At 39.2% G+C, this 23,918-nt stretch overlaps 1 protein-coding gene across 1 annotated transcript; it reads left to right on the forward strand.

The window, feature by feature from the left end:
- The first annotated feature begins 12,122 nt into the window (after positions 1 to 12,122).
- slc1a3b (solute carrier family 1 member 3b) lies at positions 12,123 to 20,613 on the forward strand. The gene is made up of 10 exons (XM_034312935.2): positions 12,123 to 12,336; positions 12,937 to 13,196; positions 13,564 to 13,701; positions 15,675 to 15,879; positions 15,965 to 16,007; positions 17,050 to 17,321; positions 17,481 to 17,714; positions 17,825 to 18,019; positions 18,420 to 18,554; positions 19,031 to 20,613. Exons 2-10 carry the CDS (start codon positions 13,016 to 13,018, stop codon positions 19,239 to 19,241), a joined length of 1,614 nt encoding a protein of 537 aa, XP_034168826.1. The 5' UTR covers positions 12,123 to 12,336; positions 12,937 to 13,015; the 3' UTR covers positions 19,242 to 20,613.
- Positions 20,614 to 23,918: the final 3,305 nt, after the last annotated feature.

Raw genomic sequence — 23,918 nt, forward strand, 5'->3', positions numbered from 1 at the left:
GCTGTCACGTGACAGGACCGTGCAACCCCGCCATGACGTGCAGCAGACTGACTCCGGTCCGGAATGGACCGGTTTTACACGCATGCGCACTGGGTCCGTGCGGAATTTTCCACCATGGGCCTGTGTGTTTGTGTGTGTGTGTGTGTGTGTGTGTGTGTGTGTGTTTAAAGCGAACTGAGGGGCGTAGTTTCTTTAGAATATCAAGTACACATTTCTGCTTGTATGTTTTTCCCCCTGGAGCATCATACAACAGATCTCAGAAGTGATAATTTCTTGTGGGAAATTATTTCACATTTTACTCTGTTTTTTTTTTTTTTAAGTATAAATGTTTATCATTTAGAAATCAAAATCTAATTTTTTTGTCACTGGAAAAAATCCTCAGAAATTCATGTATACCATCATGGGTATATCTTTTGTATATATATATATATATATATCTTATAGCCTGCCTTCAAAAATAATAACCTTGAAGGACAGAAGTACCTTTAAAGCTTTACTCTAAAAGCTAATTAAAGTACACCAAGTGTACCTTTCTAGATAAAAAAAACCTAAAAGCACTAAACATGTATGTTACCACTCAGTGATAAAGAAGAGTACAGTTTGGTGTCTTTATTTCTTTATAGATACAGAGAAAAGTATGATCATACAAAACAATAGTCAATAAGTTCAGTATATACATTGCAATGTATTTTGCATTAAAGACAGAAGAGAGTATATTTTTCTAACAGTGTAAACTGCTGCTAAGTGTGAGTATTTGTTGTATTGAAGGCCTTGAACATGATCTGTGAGCTCCTGTGGTTTGCATAGCATTTGCTTGGCCTGTAACTTATTCACATCAAGGTCAGCAGGTTACATGTATAACTTTTATGACAGCTGCCTTTTGTTTGCAATGATATGTTGTTATTGCTGTGTTTTGTAATATGAAGCCAAACAGCTCCCTACTCCTCATATAAATGGTTTACACGCTGTATGAAAGCAGATGGCTGACATTTTTTAATAAAAAGTATATATTTATGATCTGCAGTTGACTGTGATTCTTAACACTGTGTTATCAGATTACCCGATTATCTTGCCTCAACAGTTCACTGGAGTTTTTTGGCTTATAAACATTTCAGTTATTGCCGTGATTATTATCTTTTGAGAAATCTTTATATGTGTCTTCATGCATTATAACCTCACAATGATCTTTCATTATAACCTTTTGCAATCATTCAATCATTCACATGCAATCCGCGTGTGCACAATCAGCATTATTTGAACACACTCTCTAAAGGTGCATCAGTGGTACTTAAGGTCCAATCATGTACATATATATGTGAGATCTAAAGATACATACAAACTATACATAAGATGATGCTAGCACCCCAGCAACAAGGAAAGGTACAGTTTGGTAGCTTTATTTCTGAGAGTGTGTGATGCATCGTGATAGCATTATAAATAGAATAAACGTTAATACTGAGCTTTAGTATGAAGCAGATAAACATAAAAGTAAACTCATGAAACATACAGCATGACAAAGTCATACATATTTAAAATAAATTGTGTATGTGCTGTATATAATTGTACAAGTAACATAATCAATGACAGTCAGTTGTTTACATGAAACAACACACCATCTTGCTAATACTGACCTAAGCTGCTCATATTTGCTCATGTTATTCGATGCTTATGTAATATTCTATTTTTTAACTAATGCACAAACCCATGGCATGCAGTCAGTTTATCAACAGCAGTACCGGATCAACAAACATTTTTATTATGGTGTATTAATACACCACCTCTCCCAAGATGGTAACTGTTTAATTGTCAGGGTTGAGCCTATCTTGGGAGCAAGACAGGGATAAACCCCAGATGGGACACAAGTCCATCTCACACCCAATTAAACACACACACACACACACACACATTCATTCATTCATTCATTCATACATAGAGGCTATTTACGATCACCAATCCATCTTCCTGCATGTTTTTGGACAGTAGAAGAACCAAGAACCAGACAACCTGGAGGACACCCACATGTATATAGAAAGAGCACTCAAAACATCATACAAGCAGAAAACAGACTTTGGGATTGAGCCCAGCACCCTAAATCTGTGAGACAGCAGTGCTACCTGATGCACCGCAATGCTGCCTCTATATCACATGATTGATATTTCATCCTTTGATAATAGACTTATTTAAATCTGAGAGCAACCCACAAAATACAGCTTGTGAACTTCACAGTGCTTCATCTGCAAGCATTTGTATTAAACATTATTAAATGCATCTAATGTACATACTGCTGATGCACCATCTTGTCCACACGGTGGCAGTGCAAACTAGCTTGTAAATTTTTTTTTTTCCAGCTTTGATCGTAAACAGTCAAACCAGAGTCTAGTTTTGCATTGTTGGACTTACAATCAGCTGTAAAGACATTCACTGGAAAAATTTGTTCTGACAGTACAGAATGTCCTGCAAGTCCTGCTCATTTAAACATCCAAACCAGAATCCAGAATCAAGTCCTTCATTACATTTCCACTTATTCATTTGGCATTTACCATTATTTATTATGTGTGGGGAAATTGGTCAAATCGGTGGAAAACCAGAAAGAGACACAACTACACAACTAACACAGTGACAGAGAGCTGTACTATACTTACACCCTGAGTATAATTACTTGAGTAAGTATGCTACACACACTCTCCACCTGTAATAGACTAATTTGTGTAACAACGAGGTTCTTAAATAGGTAACAGCTCAGCAAAAACACATATAGTAGTGTTCTATACACAGCTGGCTTGTGAGAAACCCACCATATTGTTTGGATATGAATGCTTACAAGGCACTAAAGCTGCCAACCTATAGCTAGCATTACTTTCACCCATCCTAGCCGCTGAGGGGCTGTGTAACTGCTATTTAGCAATCTCTGGAGAAAGGTCAAAGGGGTCAGCCCCACAGAAATGGATGACCTTGCTCAGGGTGCCAAATCCATCATCCTGGGGGATCAGATCTGCTCAGGGAGAAAGCTGCCAGGGTGTTCTCACAACCAAAAGCACTGGGAAGGTCTTGGTGGCTATCAGGAGCCAAAAGTAGGCCTAGTTGCTAAATACTTAACAGAGTGGAAAGATTGTAACCGCTCCCAACCGGACTCCTTCTGTTAGGAAAGTACCGCACTGCCAATGAGCTAGTGTTTGGGTTCCAGGACATGTTTCAGTCTGTGGCATTTGGGGTCCAGCTTGCTTTAAGCCTCCCATAGGTGCACCAGAGCTGACAGGGCAGAACCAGACCCCTCCTGACACGCTGCAGAGACTGGCATAGTTGAAGGTGGCTGTTCAACTGGTAGGTCAGTATCAGCCTGGAAGAACCTCCTAGAGGCAGCTGTTGACATAGCATCCTCTTGCTTTTATGATAAGTGTTGAGAGCGTGAGAAGGATGACTGGCCACTGTGCTCAGACTGTGCTTTGAGAAGGATCACTGGCCAGAGGATGGTTCAGTTGAGAAATGAGTTACAGAGTTTCAGGTCCTGACTCACTGATTTCAGCTGGGCCATGTCTGCTGCCAAGTATTTTATTGGTCTAGAGAGTAACTTAGACTGCTTTCTGGGTTGCATGCTATAACTGTTGGTTGTAGTGGGGCCTGGGTTTTTATGACCAGCAAGCTGTTTAGTCTGAGAGGTTTGGGCCAGATTCAGCTCTGAACTAGGATCCAGACCTGTCAGCCGAACACAACATGTTGACTTTGTCCTCACCACACAGTCAGCACTGGAGAAGTCTGGGTCAGACACATCTTCCATGCGACGTCAGTGCCAAGGTAGTAACTACTAATCTTCACCTTCCAAGAGATACAGACACTGACTGCCTGAACGTAGGTTGTGCAGCATGGTTATCAGTGGCTTCCCACTTGGAACAATGTGGACTGTGGGTGCTGTCTAACCCAAGTATAGAAAAAGAGCTGCAAATTAGCAGGAATCCAACCAAAAATGGATGAAATATTCATTTAATCTACATTATAGGCTCTGTGCCTGTCTAGTGTTTGTACGTCTGAAAGGAAAAAAAAAACAAACCAAAGTCAATCAAATTAAATGAAATAAATTCATACGTACCAAAAACATCCTTTGCTACATAGGTCAGGATCATCATTGTGTGCATGTGCAACTTTGTGATACAACAAAAAGTTGCATGTAGCAAAAACTAGCAGTAGCAAGTAAAATTTTGATTAGGCCACATTCGTGTGTACCACTGCAGTTGCAGATAGACATAAACACACATTCACTTAAAGGAAGATTACTATCTCAGTGAAGAGATTTGATTAGGATACCAGCAGACCTGTAACCTCAAACTGGATAAACTAGACTGAAGATCCTAGATAAATTAAGAACCTGGGATCAATCTAGAACAATATAGTTTTGCCTTTTGGGGATTTGTTTTAATTTCTGTTCTATTTGGACTTTACGTGTTTGAAACAATAGTCCCTAGTCTATCTGGGACCCTTTCCCAATGACAAAGTGCTGCTTCTGGTTCCAGAGCTGGAGATCTTTAGTCGCTCCAAAGGTTTTCAGCTGGCCAAATTGATTTGTTGTACCACCAAACTATTGCTGGTCTACAATAATACTAGCTTTTGATTCTCTATGTCCTGTTGAAGTCAAGATAATGATTACAGGGAGGTATTGAAACCACACAGTGAATTTAAGATTACAAAAACACCACATTTCAGTTACATTTGCTAACAATAACATGAATAAGTTCCAAAAACTGACAGGATTGTGGTGTGGTGAATAGTGTTGCTGCCTCACAGCTCCAGGGTCCTGGGTTCGATCCTGAACTCCACTTGTTGCCTGTGCCGACATTTCCCTTGTGTCAGCATGGGTTTCCTTCCGGTACTCCAGATCCACAGCAACCCTGACCAGGCTAAAGCAGATACTGTAGATTAAATGAGTTCTGAAAACCGGGAAGCAACACAAAAGACAACTTGTAACTGATGTGACAATTTCAACTTAAATACTTGAACAAAAATAGAAACCATCTTTAAAAAAGCAAGAAATAATATATCAATTATATCCTGTGGGACCAAGGCAATGAAGCAGTGATCTTCAGGTGTTGTGTTAAGAGCATTTTTAAATCTCAGTGAAGCACATGCTAGTCACTCTGAGGTTTAAGATAATTTGGCAGGGATCCCTTTAATGCCTGGAATGCAGAGACAAGAGTATTGGATTTGATTTTTGTTGCAACAGAGAGCCAGCGGAATGACATTTTTAGAAGGGGAGTCAAATTAGAAGTTTAGTTATGAATTAGGTGAGCAGGAACATTTTTGATAGATCTGTAGAGGAGATATCATATATAAGGAAGACCAGCAAGAACAGTCCCAGATAGCACACAATTTATGTCTCATCAGCGTAATATACAGCTTGTTTCTCAAACCAGTCAGTGTAATACAGCACCCCCTCCTGGTGATTAACTCTGCACACTCTCACCATGTAATAAGCAGGTTTAGCTCAAGCTTCCTTTATCTGACTTTCCTCCTGTGATTAATTGACACTGATAGAATTCGCCCATATCATGCTGACATTGCCTAGATGTGTGTGTATCAGGGGAGGTATACCTGCAGTAGTCAAGCCTGGAAATAACTAGAGTTTGTGTATGCTGTTTCGTATAAAGTTTCTTGGCACTCTTCTCTATGTTTATCATTGGGATTTCTGGTCTATGTTAAGCTGTAAACCACCACCTTGTATGCCCTCACTTTTTTTTTTTTAACAATGGGATTAAAGGAGTCTGGTAAACAATCTCAAAAATCTCACACATTTGAATAGTTTTGCATTTTTTGTTCAATTTGCATTTTCACTACACACTCTTAGTGAAGCCCAGATGACTCATTGACGATTCAAAAACCAGGTTATTCAGATATTTCTTTCAAAAATCCACTTTTTTAGTGAGTCATTTTCTTCATTTGCATTTTTGAGCAAGCCCAGAAGCAGTGAAGCAGAGAGCATTGACTCTGTGGGTTTGTTCTTAGTATGCTGTTGGACAGCTCCATACGTCTGAGTTTGTTACTACCTTCAAGTTTTCTTTCAAAACCATCCTGCTGATTTCTTTGGGGTAAAACATTTAAAACTGGGTTAATTATCATCTCATTTGTCCCCTTAAATAATGTGAAATATGCACCAATACTAATGAACCTTAAAATACCTTTTTGGAGTAATACAGTATAGCCTAACAAAGTATCACATGCTATTCTGCATTAGGCATATGATCCAATTCAGCTTTGAAGATCATCCTAGCTTCAATATCGAGCAACTGACTGATTAGTAAGAAAACGTTTCATCGTCAAGTCTGCTAATTTGCCAAAGAGGATTACCCGTTTGGCCTGACCAACTGGAGATTCTGGGTAGTCCTGCCAATGCCTAAAGTCTGATCTGAATGTTTAATCATGAGTGTCCCTGGGTCCCGGCAGGCCCACTTTGCATATTGTTAACAGTTCTAACATATTCAAAGCTAAACTTTTGAGTTTGTCTAGAGGGCTGGGAGAAAAAGAGGGCCCATGAAAGACTGGAGCCTTCATACTTGGTGGTATGAAGAGAAGAGAGTGATTAAAATGCCTCTGGTGAAAGCAACCCCTGATCTGGCCCCTTCAAAAAGGCAGCTAGTTTTTGTGAAGCCTAGAAAGATGCATATGATAGACAGAGTAAGGTCAGAGTACATTTTTATTTATATTCAGGGAATGAGTGCATGTTAAAATATTCTGACATTCTGAGATTAAATGTTCATATTTCACTTAATTAAGCCTCGTGTGACAAGTGTGCTGATACAACGGTTACAAAGGTTTCATGCGCTCATGCTCTCTATCTTTACTCGTTCATCTTCTTATTCATATGCAGATGCCAATTTTCACTGAAGACCGGAAACGTTTGTCGTTCTTGCTGTCTTTTTTGGACCCAGTAAACGGCAGATTTAAGATTTAAACACACACACACACACACACACACACAAAACACAATCCTGCTCCTACCTGAAGAGTCAGTTCTCTTCTCAACTGAATGGATTTTGCATGGAGCTGCTTTTGAATATACCAAGATCTTATAAGTCAGGGGCTAGGCCATTCTGTTCACATGTGGCCATAAAGAAGGCCACAGACTTCATAACATCCATAGCAAATTTCTTCCTTCCAGCTTCAGAGAGAAATAATATTACAAGAATTGTGTGAAGGGAGAAGGTTACTATTTCTGCATGTACATAGCATAATAGCAGAACAGACTTCGCCCTTGTGCTGGTAAAATGTTTGTGCTGAAATTAGGACAATAAGACGGTGTGGTAGATTTCTTCAAATTCAAACCTTTCAAGTAATTATCAACAACGGTGCACTGGATGGCATCTCTAAATGATCCATGTGCATAGGGATTTCAAGTGGGTCATGGATTCTGGGTCTGTATTTGACTTATTATATGAAAATGATCACTATGTGTTCATTCCACTTGCTGGTTTCATAAAAATTCTCTCAAATGAATCATCTTTCAGGCCCCTTCACAAAACCCTGTAACTGATTATTTTTCCTATTACATCACGGCCTGCGCTGTAATATAGTGTTATTTTGTGTTTTATTATTACATAATAACAAGCATCCTAATAACTGACCTAAGGAACTTGCCCTTAAATACCTTAAATTAAAATAAGTACCTTAAATTGTAGGAAAAAAAAGTTAATGAAATATAATTAATTTAGAATAGTAATTAATGTTAACCTCTTAAACTCCCATGATGTTAAGAGCCCAGACTTAAATTCCTTACTCTCATTTCCTTTCAGAGTTACTAATTAGGAATGCTAGGAGATTAAGTTGTCGTCTTACTTGTGTCTGTATCTGTTTTCAGATTGTGTTGTTTCACTGGAGGTCCAGATAAAATTTTGACTCTTCATAATAGACAATAAAATGTCTCCATTCATAGATTCCACAGCTGGCCTAATTTAAGGGGCTTCCCTAAATATACTCCTTTTATTTTTCAAAGTTCTTTTTCTCACAAACAGGGTAATGTGAAGGTATGTGAGGCTGAATGTAGCTTACAGCTTTGTTTTAACGGGTTAGTCACCTTATTGAGTATGACGAGTCCTGTGAAACAGAGCACAGTGATTATCGGAGCCATATTGTCTCTAATGAGACGTCCTGGGTTCTGTCCTCATTCGTGCTCGGGCTAATTGGACAGGAAATGAAACACATATTCATGTCAGATAGTAACCAATGTCCCGTTTTTTTTTTTCTTTTTTTTTTTTTAACAAGGCTTGGAAAACTAAAACACAATTTGAGCATGCATGCGAGAAAGCAAAGGCATGCTCAGTGTGTTCTAATATGATATGACATAAATATTAGTTGATCCCCTTTTTGGCTAAGTAAACACTTAAAACCATAAGCATTACTTAAAAGGAAAGTGAGACACCCACGTGGATTATTTCTTTTTTTTTTTTTTATCTTTTTGATAATGTCATGCTTTATTGTGCATGCTGCCTTGCATTGTGGAAGAAAAGACTCCCTGTACACAAAGCGGCATCCCTGTGGCCTTGCTCAATAGATACTGAAAGTCCAGAATCATGGCTAATAGGCTGAATGGTTGCTGGGAGATTGGCTATTGATGCGGTCAGGCCCGAGGCATTTACCTCACTGGGTTGCCTCTTTTAGGACCAAAAATCCCCTGAATCAAGTGGACCTGACAGGCAGCTCCGAGTTAATGTCTGTCACAATGAAATATTAGCTGGCTATAATTTGATGAACATGTCAAAGGAGAGGAAGTGAAGGCATCAGGAGCATTATACCAAGAATGACGTGTATAAATGCTGAAAACTCTTGGTGCTGTAGACACAAATAATATATATATATATATATATATATATATATGAATGATCATTTCTGGGGAAAAAATGGTGAACTTTTTGTGATGAGTCATCCAGTGCTCCTCCAATTTGCGTCCAATCAGATGCTCTCTAGGACACATCTGTCCCGCTCTACATTAGCAGCAAGTTACCATCAAGCATGTCTCGTTTGTGTAGTTGTGGTTGTACAGCTTCCTGCATATTATTCTGCTTCCAAACCATCCCACATGTGTTAAAAAATTTGGTTGGAGTTTATATGTTTATAATCAGGGCCTGTTGGCATTGATTTCCCCTCTAAAATCTTGAATATGCTTCAAACATGTACAGTCTATGTGGGTAGCACAAGGAGTGATGGCCTGTATGCTGTGACGTGCAGTTTAACATATAGTTAATGTTTGTGTCTCAGACAGAGAGCGAGCATTTGGATGTATCAAGGCACGTTAGTCTTTTCCCATTCTCTCGTGGGTAACCTAATGCTCTCAGTGCCAAATCTGTGATGACAAACAAGTTATATTATAATATAATGAATGTAAAATGTTTGCGTACAGGTAAAAATAGAAATATTTGCTGCAATAAATGTTGCCATTGCCAGTTGCCACCCTGTAGCTTGGTCTCCTCTATCATATGCTATCCATCAGTCTGGGAGCATGAGGCTTTGCTAGCGAACCTCGCTACTGGTTTACACTACATCAGCCTAATGTTAGCTAGCTTCCAAGAAACTCTGTTTGGCAAAAATATCCTATGGTCCGCTTTAAGAATGTAAACTATTGATGTATCCCGTGTTAATTTAGAGTTAATGGCCCTTCAAGGCCACACAACCAAATGTTTAAAGTGGCCCAGCATCCTGAAATCGGAAAATTTGGTTAACCAGAAATGATCTCCCTCTAACTGTACAGCTAGAGAGAAGCTGAAATCTAGAAGCTGATATTCAGTTTTGTCGCAGACATAATCTGTCTGCTAAGCAGTAGAAGCAGAAAGGAAGTAGAGAGAGAAAGAGCGAGGGGCTGCAGGCGTGGATTGTGGGATCCACATTACAGATGCAAGGCAGGGACTGTTTATGATTACTCTGAGAGCAGAGAGACAAAACCAGGGACATTCCAGGAGTCCAAGTGAATACCACATCCTATTTTTGATTAGGCTCCTACAAAAGAATGAGTGAACCATTAAAAGCACATTCTCATGGGCCATTTGTGGCTAGTCGGGAGATAGTATAACACCTGTGTACGTATCCCAAAAATACACAAATGGCAGTTGTGTTCATGGTGAGAGTACTATACCATACTATAAAACTAAAATAGACGTAATTTCACATGGAATTTCAAATAATGTAAAGATAAATATAAGTGAAGAAACCACGGTGAGATGGTTGACAGTCCGGATACAGGCCAACCCCACCGGATCTCCAGGCAACAGATGATGAAAGTACCGTTTGTTCACTGTGTGGGAGAGGTTATTTTGTGGCCCTGCTTTTCTCCCACTACACCAAGCTCCTATCTTTAACTGAAGTACTTCAAAACGGTTGGCCTGGCCAAGCCCCAGAGAGTGGAGAAAGAAAGGGTGGAGACAGTAAGGAGGGGGCGTTTCAGTCTTGAGAAAATGTGTCTGGTGTTTACCTCGTAACTCGCAAATCTCATGTCACACATGATCTCATGTTCCCTTTCCATGCCAATTATGTTGGATTTTTTTTCTCTCCGGATGGAGCCACATAGCATCTCCCAGTACAAACACTCAGAGTTCAAAGCAAGCCCCAAATATAGTGAGCATGTAAGTTTGTGTACAAAACAGATTTTATGGAGAAAAGCTTGACTCTGGGTCTTGATTCTCAGTCTTTCCTACTGTTTCAAGATGCAAGAAAAACCTGATGTGTCTCGGGAGAAATTACATTTAGCTAATGAGTAGAAGCTACAGCGCTGAGTTCTCTCTCATTCTTTTTCACCTTCATCCCACCACTTTTTTTATTACAAGGTATAAGAAATCAGTTTTTGTGGATGCTGGACATTCACTCCTCGAGTGTGCAGTTAACTAGATGTTTTATCTATCCCAATATATCGCCCTCTTGCTAACATTTTAATTCTAAGGTTTTTAGTAACATTTTATTATCTCACATCTGAGTTAGTAGAAAGAGTTTGTAGATTTCCTAAGCAGAAATCACTTACTCTAGTCCTAATATATCTGCTATATAATATGTTTATTTCTCTACAGAGTTGTGTGCAATAGAATGCAGTCACAAGAAAGTGCAAGCTAGTGACGTGTCATTCACAAGAGACTTGACTTTTTGAGTTGAATCTTCTAAGCGAAAAAAATTAAAGAACCAATAAATAATACCTTCAGCCTTTGGCAGAAGATTCAGCAGCACCGTTAATCACATACAACCATGACAAAATTTCATCTAGTGATTTTTTTTTGGCACTGACTTATTTGGCACAAAATAATGATTTAGAGTCAGTTTGAGCAAGAGTGCTTATTGTGTTTATGTGTTGTGCAAGAGGTGTGTGTATTTTCATGTGTAAATGTACAGCTGTTCATTCATGCAATTATCCAATCATCCAGTTATGTGGGGTGCATAAAATCATGCAGATACAGGTCAAGAGCTTCAGTTAATGTTCACATCAAACACCACAATGTGATCTCTCCAAAGGAGTATTTCAGAAATTGCAGGGTTTTCACTCACGACAGTCTCGAGAGTTTATACAGAATGGTGCAAAAAAAGAAAAAACATCCAGCAGTTCTGTGGAGGGAAATGCCTGTTTGAAGAGAGAGATCAGAGGAGAATGGCTAGACTGGTTCAAGCTGACAGGAAGTCTATGGTAGTTCAAATAAGCACTCTTTACAAACGTGGTGAGCAGAAAAGCATCTCAGAATGCCAGAACAACAGCAGAAGACCACATGTGGGTCCACTCCTGTTGGCCGAGAACAGGAATCTGTGGCTACAGTGGGCACTAGCATGCCAAAACTGGGCAGCTGAAGACTGGAATAAGACCAGGTGACAAGTCTAATAATATGAATGCTGGATTTTAAAATGGTTACCAAATATGTAGCATAGTGATTGTAATATTATTACAAGATTATTAAAAAATTTAAGTGATAAATAGTCAAAGATTATCAACTTTGGCCAGCTGTGGAAAAAAAAAAAAATTGGTGAGCCGAGATGAGCTTTGCCTCACTAAAAAGAGCCGTAATTGCCATCACTAGTGCAAGCATTCTCTCCACCCCGATACTTTACTGTTTTCCAAGTTCATCTCCCTCCCCTTCACCCTCCCTCCATCTTCCTTTGTAATCTCCTCCCCTTGTGAGCTGCGGGTGTTGTGGGAACATCTCAGCTGCCGAAGCTGGCATCACCTCCAGCACTCTACACTCTGCTTCTCATTCGGGACGGACAAGTTCCACTATTGCACCACTGAAGACCGTCTTCAGTCCTCTGGCACCTTCGGATCACCTTTCCACTATCCAACATAATATCTCAGTGATTATCACTACAGAGAGGAGATTAAGTGTGCTGAGAAAGGTAAGTGTGGTAGTCATTCTCTTTTGTACTCTGTATATTTTTGTCATTCTGGAACAATTAACTGTGTTACAATGTGCTTGAGGATAGACAGCATTTTTTTTTAATTTCTGTTTCAGTCTGATAGATGAGTTTGGATTTGAACTTTAGAAAAGTTCAAACGTTACACATGCTGTGCTTTCATTTTTCCAAGTGAGAACTGATCCCAAATGACCGTAATCAGGTTTGGAAATGGTATATTACTTTACACATTCAAAAAGAGGCAGATGCATGTGTGCTTGAGTTCTGTAGTGGTAATTCAGGTCTTTCAGAAAGAAAGCATTCGTCCTGCTTTGCATATAATTGAATATACATCGTGGTCCACTCTAATTGTTTTCTGCCGCTGATTACGAAATCAGTTGCACACCTGCAAGTCAAAAGCCATTGTTTTTTCTGGACACGGCTGTCTTGCTTTGTTTTTGTTTTTTGTTTCTGGCCTCAATAAAAGAATTGCCAATAGACTCGTTATACTTTCAGAGTTCTTGTGCAGAACTCTCAGATGTTCATACAGAGGCAATCAAAAGGTAAAAAGCTATGTCCTGTCCTCTCTTGTGAACATTTCAGATCAGGAAGCTTGGGGTTTGTTCTGTCCGGTCAGACTGCTGATTCGTACAGAGGATAGAGGTAGCTCACAGCAGCGGCCATGACCAAAAGCAACGGGGAGAACCCGCGCTCTCGCAGCCGGGTGCAGAGGATCCGTGAGGACATCCACCTGCGCTCCCTGAAGGCCAAGAAGAAAGTAGAGGACATCACCAAAGACGACGTTAAGACCTTCTTGAGGAGGAATGCCTTTGTGCTCTTTACCATCGGGGCAGTTGTTCTTGGCAAGTGCATTCTCTCTTTTCTCAAGTTGTGGTGATTTCTTTGAACTGACATATTGAGGAAGGTCACACTAATATAGTCAGGCTAACTCCATTCATGGTTTCTAGGTCTTAGTAAAACTCAGAGCTTTAGAAACTTCTATGTATTGTAAATACTCAACATCATACATCACCAAGTTAGACTGTAAGGGTAAATATTGAAGGTCTCTGTATGCAATTTCAGAATTTAAGTGATAGAAAGAAGTTTCTGATCTCAAATAAGTACTAAGCTCTAAGTAAATAAAACCCAAGATAGGAAGCTACGTACTGTATAGAAAGGCTCTATAATGTTATAATAGAGTCTAATAATTGATATTCTCTTTATTATCAGGCATCATACTTGGATTTGCCCTGCGGCCTTATAAGATGTCCTACAGAGAGGTGAAATATTTCTCCTTCCCCGGAGAGCTCTTAATGCGAATGCTCCAGATGTTGGTCCTCCCCTTGCTGGTGTCCAGTCTGATCACAGGTCTGTATGAGACAGCAATATCAACAGCTGGTTCCTTTTATATTTTTAGCACAATGCATAATATGGCAACATTTTTGCATAACCCTCTAACCCTAATGCTCTGAAGGAGAATGACTGCATTGAAGTCACACCACTAAAACAAGCTACAGGCTACAGCTGGCATTATGTTGAGTTGGTGTGTGGTGAGGTTGCATGTTTGCTTTAGTCTCACTGGAATTACAATTAGGATGCTGTCACATGCTGACTCTGTGATGCATCTTGATACGACTAGAAACTAGGTGACTGCAGACATGTTGGTACATTTTTCAAATAGAAAATTCAAATGGATTCCAAAATGATTTTTTTTTTATTATTTCAGTTAATGAAATCAAATTGTTAATAAATACTACATCATCCAAAAAAATTCTGCCACTTATTTCCAGTGACAATGAGTGTCTTCATTGTGGTTGCAGTATTAGAAGTGGCAGGCTAGAATGAAGCAGAGGTTGTGCCGAGAAGTGGAAGAGACCCAGACTAGGGTTTGCAGCTAATCAGTGCTGTGAAGTTTGTGATGGGTCAAACTATGGCACACCCCCCCCCCCCCCCCCCCCCTTCGTATCCTCCCTCCTGCTTCGTTTCACCCATATAAAAGATACAAAGTGCCCTCCTCCTCTCCCTTCAAAGCCATATTGTCTTGTTGCATTCCATGAACACGCACATGCAGCCAGTTGCTTAAGGAATTTGGTTAGAAAAACAGTCCGCTAATCACACTAACATATATACAATCCTTGTTTTTCATGAAAATTTTGAATATGGGAATATTGTGATTTTTGGTGTTTCATCATTACCCTCCTTTGTAGAGGTCAACTTGGTTGCTCCATTAGTAGCCCCTTTCCCAAATGCCTCCATTCTGTCAAGGGCTGGAGAGGGCTGAGAGGGTGACATGTAAGAGGGGGCTGTTTTGTCCCGTCCACTCTTTGTAGTTTTTTTTGTACCCAAATTGAGTGACTGGGTTCTTTTTGGTTCCACAAAAAAAAACTGTTTGGTGTTTCCGTGGAGATGCAGAGAGCCGCCGGGGGTTTGGGCAGGTGAAGGAGTTTCTCAGCCCTGTCACAGAGAAAAAGAGAGAGAATAAGAGAGAGAGAGAGAGAGAGAGAGAGAGAGAGACAGTGGGCTAAGGAGGATGAGAAGAGGAGGCCTGAGGAAGAGAGGGGTGTGGCTGAGAGAATGGGAAAAAATGAGCTGAAAGAGAAGGCCTCTAATAGGGCTGCCCCAAACAGGATTAAAGGAACACATACATCTCTTTTTTGCACAATAGACGCTTTTTCTTTCACTGCTGTGAATGCAAAATAACAGCTTTCAGCACTGAAAATGGTAAGTTAAATGTGTTCTGGGGCATTCTCAGTTCAAGGTCTTTCTTTTACGATGCCTTCTTTTGGGGCCCCTCCATGGAACCCCTTAAAACCACTTTAATGACTCATTCTTCAGTTTCTCAATTTTGTCTGACTTCCACTCCCGAAAAAAAACTTAGACAAGCTTGAACCAAGCTCAAGTTCATGCTAGTTTGCGCTAGTTTGGTGCAGGTCAACCATCATGGCCATGGCTGGTAAAGCTGATCTTGGTAGTACAGCAACATGGTAGTGGTGGTTGCTTGCTTGCAACCAGGATGTCTGGAGGCAGATAAAAGACCGCACCAAATATAGCTAAGTAATGCTCAGTGCAGTCCATCTTTCTGGATAGATGAAGGTGAAGTACACCTCCGTAACTCCGGCTCTTGTGAAGCACTGACCTGTGTACCAAAGTCAAATGGTACTAGAATTGAAAGTTTCTGGCTCTCTGTGTTCCATCAACCCCTTCATGGGTTCTCCAAGTAACAGAGAAGAACATCCTGGCTACACAAATCAAAAAAGTTATAGGACATTTTGCATCCTTAACCTGCAAGTACTATCCCAAAGTGATCAAGCAGCAGGTAAATGTATGCGCTTTCTCACCAGGCATGGCAGCGCTTGACAGTCGGGCTTCAGGGAAGATGGGGATGCGAGCCGTGGTGTACTACATGACCACAACATTCATCGCTGTGTTCATCGGAATCATCATGGTCCTCATCATCCACCCTGGCAAAGGCTCCAAAGATGAGTTTACTCAGCAGCAGAAAATTGAGCAAGTCAGCCCAGCTGATGCCTTCCTGGACTTGATCAGGTACAGAACTGACTTACCTGTGACTGATTTGATATATGACCTAAGGTCTATGGTTAATAAGTTTTGTGATTTTTTTCTTTTTCAGAAACATGTTTCCTCCCAACCTGGTTCAAGCTTGCACACAGCAGGTAGATATCATAGATAGTGGATAGTGTAGCTGATTTCCTCAACAAGTATTCCTTGTCTTGACTAGCATTTGTTGCGAATTTTTCCCTTTGTTCTGTGAATTAATGTTATATTTTCATCCCAAAAAATGGCTAAGACAATGATGCGGTCATGGGATAGTGTTTTCATCGAAGGAAATTATTCTTTGTACTTTGGTTCCCTGTTGTGCAGGAAACCAGTTTCTCATCAGATTTAATGAGGCTATGCTTTCTGGCCTTTCAGAGGCCACACAAAAAGCTTAGTGGAGAATATATTATCACCCTTGGATACACACAGCTTCTGAGGGCGCCTTGACTGTTTTAATGGTGCAGTCATGTATAACAACTAATGACAAAGTATCAACGTTTTTCATACTGGACCAAAATGGTTAACTTCGGATGCTGGGAAAGGGAGGTGCAAGAGCCATTTAGCATTTTGATGGATTGGACTGTAAATTTAAGAGGACACAGCTATGGGTAGAGCTTTGGCAGGACAGCAGCAATACCATGGTCGGACGTTATGGGGGGGAGGAAGGGGTACGGAAACCAAGAGACGGGGAACTGCTGGGGCCACACAATGACATGGAAGGCATTGACAGTGGGGAAAGACACTGTGGTCCGGACATTCTCCACAGGGAAATATTGGAGCCAGCTGGATCTTGGAGAATACATTTCACTAAAATTAAATGGGAGCATTGTCTCATTCATATTTATGCAGATTTACATGATGAACAAAAAGATTGTTCTTGTATATAGGTCTGTATATAGATCTCCATTTCATTCACATTTACCAGTTCCCACGTAAGAGACTGATATGATGTAAAAGAAAATACATAGTGGTTTATTGTATCACATAATAGTAAGAAAAGTACACTTAGGGTCTATGTTCTATTTACTATTTAATGTAGTGGGAATACAACCTCTGGAACCTCCCTGAATAAAACCAAAAGTCTCTTGTCTGTCTTTACTTAGCCTAGATTTCTTGTCCATTTCTCTAATTCTGTCCTTCTCTTCCACTTCCCCACAGTTCAAAACCCAGTATGGCAAAAGAGTTGTACATGTGAAGGTGATAGTGAACGAGAGCATTTTTAATCTGACCAATGCCACCCAAGAGATTGCTCATGAAGAGATAGTCCCAATCTCTGGCACCACAAATGGAGTCAACGCCCTCGGGCTGGTCGTGTTCTCCATGTGTTTCGGCCTGATCATTGGGAATATGAAGGAGGAGGGCCAAGCACTCAGGGACTTTTTCGACTCCCTCAACGAGGCCATCATGCGTCTGGTCGCCATCATCATGTGGTGGGTGTTGTCATGTATGAACCAAATGGGTGTAGGCTGCATTGCATTGCAATATTTTCACTATATACAAGTGATGCATCTCCATAAAATTGTACTTAATGTTCCTGAAAACAAACATACCACTCAGTAGTACCCTTGCTTGATTCTTGCCCACTGAAGGTATGCGCCTATCGGTATCCTCTTTTTGATCGCTGGCAAAATCGTGGAAATGGACGACATTACTGAAATGGGAGGGCAACTAGGCATGTACACCGTGACGGTCATCATAGGCCTCCTAATCCACGGCATTGTTATTCTACCCACTCTCTTCTTTGTCATCACCCGGAAGAACCCCTTCATCTTCATCACTGGCTTATTGCAGGCCCTAATCACCGCCCTGGGGACGTCGTCCAGGTAGAGCTCAAGAGCAACTTCTGAGACGGAATCTCTAAAATCTCTAAAATCTCTAAAACTTGTGTGTTAAAGCTTACACTCGTCTTTTCTTCTGTTGCCTCCTTTTCCAGTTCAGCCACTCTGCCCATTACATTCAAGTGCTTAGAGGAGAACAATAAAGTTGACAAGAGGGTGACCCGCTTTGTGCTGCCAGTTGGCGCTACTATCAACATGGACGGAACTGCACTGTATGAGGCGCTGGCTGCCATCTTTATCGCCCAGGTCAACAACATGGAGATGAACTTTGGACAGATCATAACTATTAGGTAGGAATATGTTGAAAACATACATGCTTTCATAAGTGATATCTGATAAAAATCTCTCCAAATCTGAATAACATGGATGGACTATGAGCATTGTCTATCCTCTTGAATGTGGACCAGTTCACTAGTAGGGATGTCACTATATAGAGTAAATGTTAGTATAATACTATAATTATAATATATTTATGTCTCAGAAAAAAAAACAGATGAAGACCCTCCTTTGAAATATGTGAGTTTCACAAAGCAAATAATTGAATGACATAATTTAATGATATATTTATCCTCACCATGACACACTGAAAACTATGAATATTACTGATGTTTTTCAAACCACTGTAGAATAACTCACTAGGATGTATTATATACTCTCATGCTATGAAGGTCTCTTTGTTTATTTGCGTAGCATCACAGCCACAGCTGCCAGTATTGGAGCTGCTGGAATCCCCCAGGCTGGACTGGTCACCATGGTCATCGTGCTGACCTCTGTCGGCCTCCCCACTGATGACATCAGCCTCATCATCGCAGTTGATTGGTTCCTGTGAGTGCTCCGTACCTCCAATTTCACATTGCAGTCTTTTCAATCTATCACAAATAATTGTCTTATATTGCACATGATTATTACATTCTTATATCATGAATCAGTAGTGACATATTTAACTACGGCTTTCCTTTGAAACTTAATTCCTACACTACACTCTCTAATCCATGGTTGATTTTTTTCTGTATCTACCCTAGTGACACACTTCTAAAAGCCCATGGGTCTTGCTCCATTTTTTTGGGAGAATTTCATGTCATTTCAGTTGGTTTTAACATAGAAACATAATTAGGTTAGGCAAATTAATCATTCCAAATAGAATCCCCTTCCCATAAATTACAGAGCTAATTGGATAGGAAAAAGTCCAAGCTCTTAAACTGGGGTGGATAAATTGAAAAGAAAGTTCAAGCACCCTTAGACTGTGGAAGAAAGAAAAAAGATGATGATGATGATGATGATGATGATGTATGGCTTTGCAGGGACCGACTGCGCACAACGACCAACGTGCTGGGCGACTCTATAGGAGCAGGCATCGTGGAGTTCCTGTCCCGAGATGAGCTGCAGAACGGTGATTTGGAGATGGGCAACTCTGTATTGGAGGAGAATGAGGTGAAGAAACCTTACCAGAAGATTCCTCAAGAGAACGAGTACGAGAACGAGAAACCTCCAGACAGCGAAACCAAGATGTAGTGACTCCCAGAAGTTGTGGTGTGCATGCCCAAGCAGGGATTTCTTTGTGTGTGTATGTGTGTGTGTGTGTGTGTATGTGTGTATGAGCATGACTGTTTTTCCTGTTGTTCATTGGCTACTTTTGGTACTTTGCCATTCCTTTATGTTTAGTGTGTTGTATCTCTGTCACATTTCCATTATTCATCAATTCCTCGTTTTACATTAATCATCAACCGTGAATCATTTTAAGACTTATTGGTTATATCATAACTGGACACGCTGTAGAAAAGGAACTGAAATCCTGCTGGAATTTGACAGTTTTGACACTAGAGAAGGTTTAGACAGGTAAGACAAGACAGTGGAGTATGGAATGTAAAGTAGTGATGAGATTGTGATAAAAACCTTGATGTTTAACCTGAAGAGTGTAACGTAACTGAATGGAAACTAGAGGGTCATGTGTCACATAACTGAATAGCATCCAGTGATATAAACACAAAAACACATTTTTATGTAGTATCTTGACAATTTATTGATCGATTGGACAAATGAGGTGATTAATAATTTGTCCAAAGCATTGCACTGGGGGTTAGACTAAAATTACAGGCAGTTCATTTGATATTTTCGGCTCCTAACATCCAGCAGTAAAATTACAATTAAAAAGATGCGTTTATTAAACACTGCACAACGCCTGCTTGCTCCAGTATGTTGCCAGTGTGTTTAAAACCACCAGTTTAAACTGTTTCTAGTGAGGAGTCAACTAGCTTTATAAGGCTTTGATTTATTCACTCAGTCAAAAAATATGTTTCTTTTACTGTTTGCTTTTCTTTGCATTGTCTTTGTACTTACCTTGTCTTTACTGTAACGCTGGAAGTATCAGAATGTTCACAGTATTTTGATACACATCCCGGTTACAGTGTTAATTTCCCTCGCATATCTCTAGGACATCCTGGTAGCACACTTGAAACACTCAAATGCTACACCTTTGCTGCCATTTGCTAACATAAATAGTTTATATTATATAAATAGCATATTATATAGTCGTAGCTTTGGAGAGTTAATTGTAGATATTGTGAATGATATTGTGAAGTCTCCTGAGACCGCACTGAGCTGGAACAAAGTGTCATTTTGAGAACCGGAGAAATTCAGGATCTGACATTACAGACACAAACATGCTGAGCGCCTACTAACTCACTCAAATGGAAAACTGTGATTTTGCTTCTTTTTGTGATGTGTCTATGGGGATTTTGTTCATCTTGCTGGTTATTTGCCCCTTAGAACCACACACACACAAAAATAAAATACTGTATGTGGTTTCAAACTACATGGAATAAATGAAACTGTAGGTTTGTCTATGGTAAATATAGTTTTGAATAAAATTGGAAATAAAAAAGAAGTGCAATGTTGTATGTCTTTGAATGTGTGTGTGTGTGTGTATGGTGCTCAACGATGAATTGGCATCCTTGTGAGGTGTATTCCGACCAATGATCCGCTGTGGTGACCCCTAAAGGGAGCAGCTGAAAGAGGAACAGCAACAACATGATTTTTTCAAGTCATGCCATGATTCCTTTAAATACCAGACATGGTAAACAAGAAGAGGTGTAACCCTTTCATTCAAAAAAAAACAAAAAAAACACTAAGCTTACAGTTCGGTTTTCTGTCCTTTTGTGTAACTTTTACTTTGACTGGACAATGTGTTTCACTCTGTGTAATCACCTGACCCGACTGTCGCTGATAGTGTGTCTGTGTGAATCTACAGTCTGGGCTAGAAAGAAATCAGCCGCTTCCTCACTTCTTCATGCCATTCTGCGTGTTCTTCTTACAATCACTGGTGGTGCTGTTGCACCCGGTTCCATAAAAGTCTTAAGACGTTTATCATTAACAGCAAATAGTCTGATGTGGATACCAAAGATAAACCCTTATATTATATCGATGTCTTTTTATCTTTGAAAATGAAGAGAGGCTGATATATATATTTACACCAGACATCCCTGGATCTGTTACATATAGCCGGGGTGTCTGTGATTTTATTAATACTTTTTAAAAGATGTTTTGGAGGTTGAGATCATTATCAACTACTATTCATGTAATTTTTGTTGTTGCAGTTATTCTTTAGTTATTATAGTAATGAGTCTGAGTGACTTTTGTTTAAATTAAATAGGCTTCTAATCTAAACAGGTATAAACAGTTGTAACTTTACTACTACTTCACTAAAACTAGCACTTGTGAGGTTTATTCCATACAGAATGGTTTGGGCCTTACAGAATAGTCACGTGTGAAATTTACACATGTGGTTTTTGTTACGTTTTAAACATTTTTCTACATGTTTTTATTTCCACATGTGAATTTAGGCATAATTAATTTTTCACTTTTTAATTTTTCAAATGCAGTGCATGGGTATTTATTTTCACATGGGCTTTTTCACAATTAATTAACAAGATTTCAGGGTCGTTTTAGTTCCTGGAAGCTCTGGAGGTTAAAAGTAAAAAGTATGATCCTGTGTATTATCTTAATGTGCATAATGATTAAAAATAGTTGGGTTATATTGAGAAAATAAATATGTGATGCATAACAAGCAGGTGTGTGGATTTGTTTATAGACTAGAAAGGATTATTGACTGGAGGTGAAGTTTAAGAGCCTGAGTTACACTACACTAAATGTGGACTTTTACTGCCACCTTGTGGACAATCTGAGCAATAGAAGTGTCAATCATAAAACAGTAAGGATGACCACAACCATTTTCCTACACCTCAACCCCACATCAGAACATTTCTTCTGAAAGTATGCTTCATAATTAATAATGCATTGAATGATCTTGTACTTAGCAATGATCAGTATATTTTGTTCTTTCAAAACTTTAACTATAGTGAATATCCAGTTGATCAGATCCCAAACAGATTTGTTGATAATCTTAAAGCACTGTGTTTTCCTGAATTCATATGTAAGATCCTGATATTGATTAATTTATTGCCTGGTTGGGGCCAGAGGGATAACTTGAGAAGATCTTGTGCTTGGAAAAGTGTTTTGCTGCCCACTTGGTGTTATGCTGTGTTATACCTGCTGGTGCAGGTGCATTTTGGCCTTAGAAATATGGCACGATATTTTTAAAACAGAGTAATCTTGCCTCTGCCTTGACCAGAATTCAGTAAATGGTTAAGGAGGTCACTGTGAAGCAACCAAGAGGCCAAAGGTAACTCTGATGCAGCTGGAAAGATCCACAGCTCTGATGGGAGAGGGTGTTTACGGGACGGCCATACCCAGGACACTCCATAAAGCTGGGCTTTAAAAAGGTTCTCTGGTCTGCTGAAACCCAAACTGAACATTTTTGCCCTTGGCACAAAGCGCTAGATTTGGCAGAAATCCCACATCTTCTCCATAGTGAAGCATGCTGGTGGTAGCATCAGGTTATGGGTATACTTTTCATCAGCAGAGACTGGGAGACAAGTCAGGGTCAAGGGCAAGATTGATGGAGCCAAACGCAGCAAGAAAATCTGTTCTAGTCTGCACAAGATTTGAGACTGAGAAGTTGTGAGCATATATATTTAAATATGATTTTATATGTATAATTATATTATATTTTGTATTACAGTTATCACGCCATGAATTCATCAGGCTTTTCTGTTCTAATAAACAATAACCACTTTAAAACATTGCCATAAAGTAAATAAATAATGTGTGTTTGTGTTGTTTATACCAGAATATGGGCTTACAGTATTCTTGCCATACACTTTTAGAAGATTTAGAGACCTTGAAGGTTTTTATTATGTATCCACTGCAAAAAAAAAAAAAAAAAAGACATCCTAGCAAATGAAAATATCTTGAATATAGTCCCGATTTATCTAGTATTTCTTATTATGAGATTACGCTTAACCAAATGTAAGCTTATTAAACTTATTTCCAGTTTAATAACTTGTTTTTTTTTTTTTTTTTACTCATTTCAAACTTTACATTTTCTTATTCTGCTGGTAAAGAATTTTGCTTCTTTCTAGAAATAAATGCTTCAAAAATAACAAAATTATCAGACAATTTTAAGCTTGAATTTAGTAAAATGTCTAGAAATAATAGGAAATAATACATTTCACTATATTCAAGATATTTTTACCTGCTAAGATGTCTTTTTTTTTTTTTTTTTTTTTTTTTTGCAGTGTAGGGTAGAATCTTAGTTATTTAACGCAAGTGTCTCATGTATCTATAAACCTGCATATCTGCACAATTAGGAGCACATGTCTTAAATATTTTACATATTTTAACCTTTAAAATTCAAAATGCTACCATTTGGGTGCTTAGGATCTCGAGAAGTGAACATTAACACATTTAATCACATTAATCACAATTTTGACTGAAGGTTTTTTTTTTTTTTTTTACTTATGTTTGAAAGAAAATTATATAGATTATTAATAAATTATTTCATATGGAATTTTTAAGTGGATGATATTATTTAATCACATGACCAGAGCCATTTACTTAAAAATGAACCTGAGAAAGTGCAAAATGTATTAATACAGATACAACTGCCATCCATATGTGCTATATCTAATGTTGTAAAGATCTATTATTAATATTTTGCTATTTGTTTTAGATTGTATTGCCACATTTATATCATTCTCACAGGTTGTGTAAACGTAATATAAGTCTTACTGTATTAAAAAAAGTGTAGTCTACAATCTGTACAGATTTTTTGGTTTATCTCTCTGAGATTGA

The sequence above is a fragment of the Pangasianodon hypophthalmus genome, chromosome 17, assembly GCF_027358585.1.
Source record: "Pangasianodon hypophthalmus isolate fPanHyp1 chromosome 17, fPanHyp1.pri, whole genome shotgun sequence".
Lineage (NCBI taxonomy): Eukaryota > Metazoa > Chordata > Actinopteri > Siluriformes > Pangasiidae > Pangasianodon > Pangasianodon hypophthalmus.

Coding starts and splice junctions, on each gene's coding strand:
- slc1a3b (XM_034312935.2), top strand. CDS start 13,016: ATGACCAAAAGCAACGGGGAGAACCCGCGCTCTCGCAGCCGGGTGCAG. Junction 17,322..17,480: donor CTGGTCGCCATCATCATGTG/GTGGGTGTTGTC, acceptor TGCCCACTGAAG/GTATGCGCCTATCGGTATCC. Junction 18,020..18,419: donor GGACAGATCATAACTATTAG/GTAGGAATATGT, acceptor TTATTTGCGTAG/CATCACAGCCACAGCTGCCA.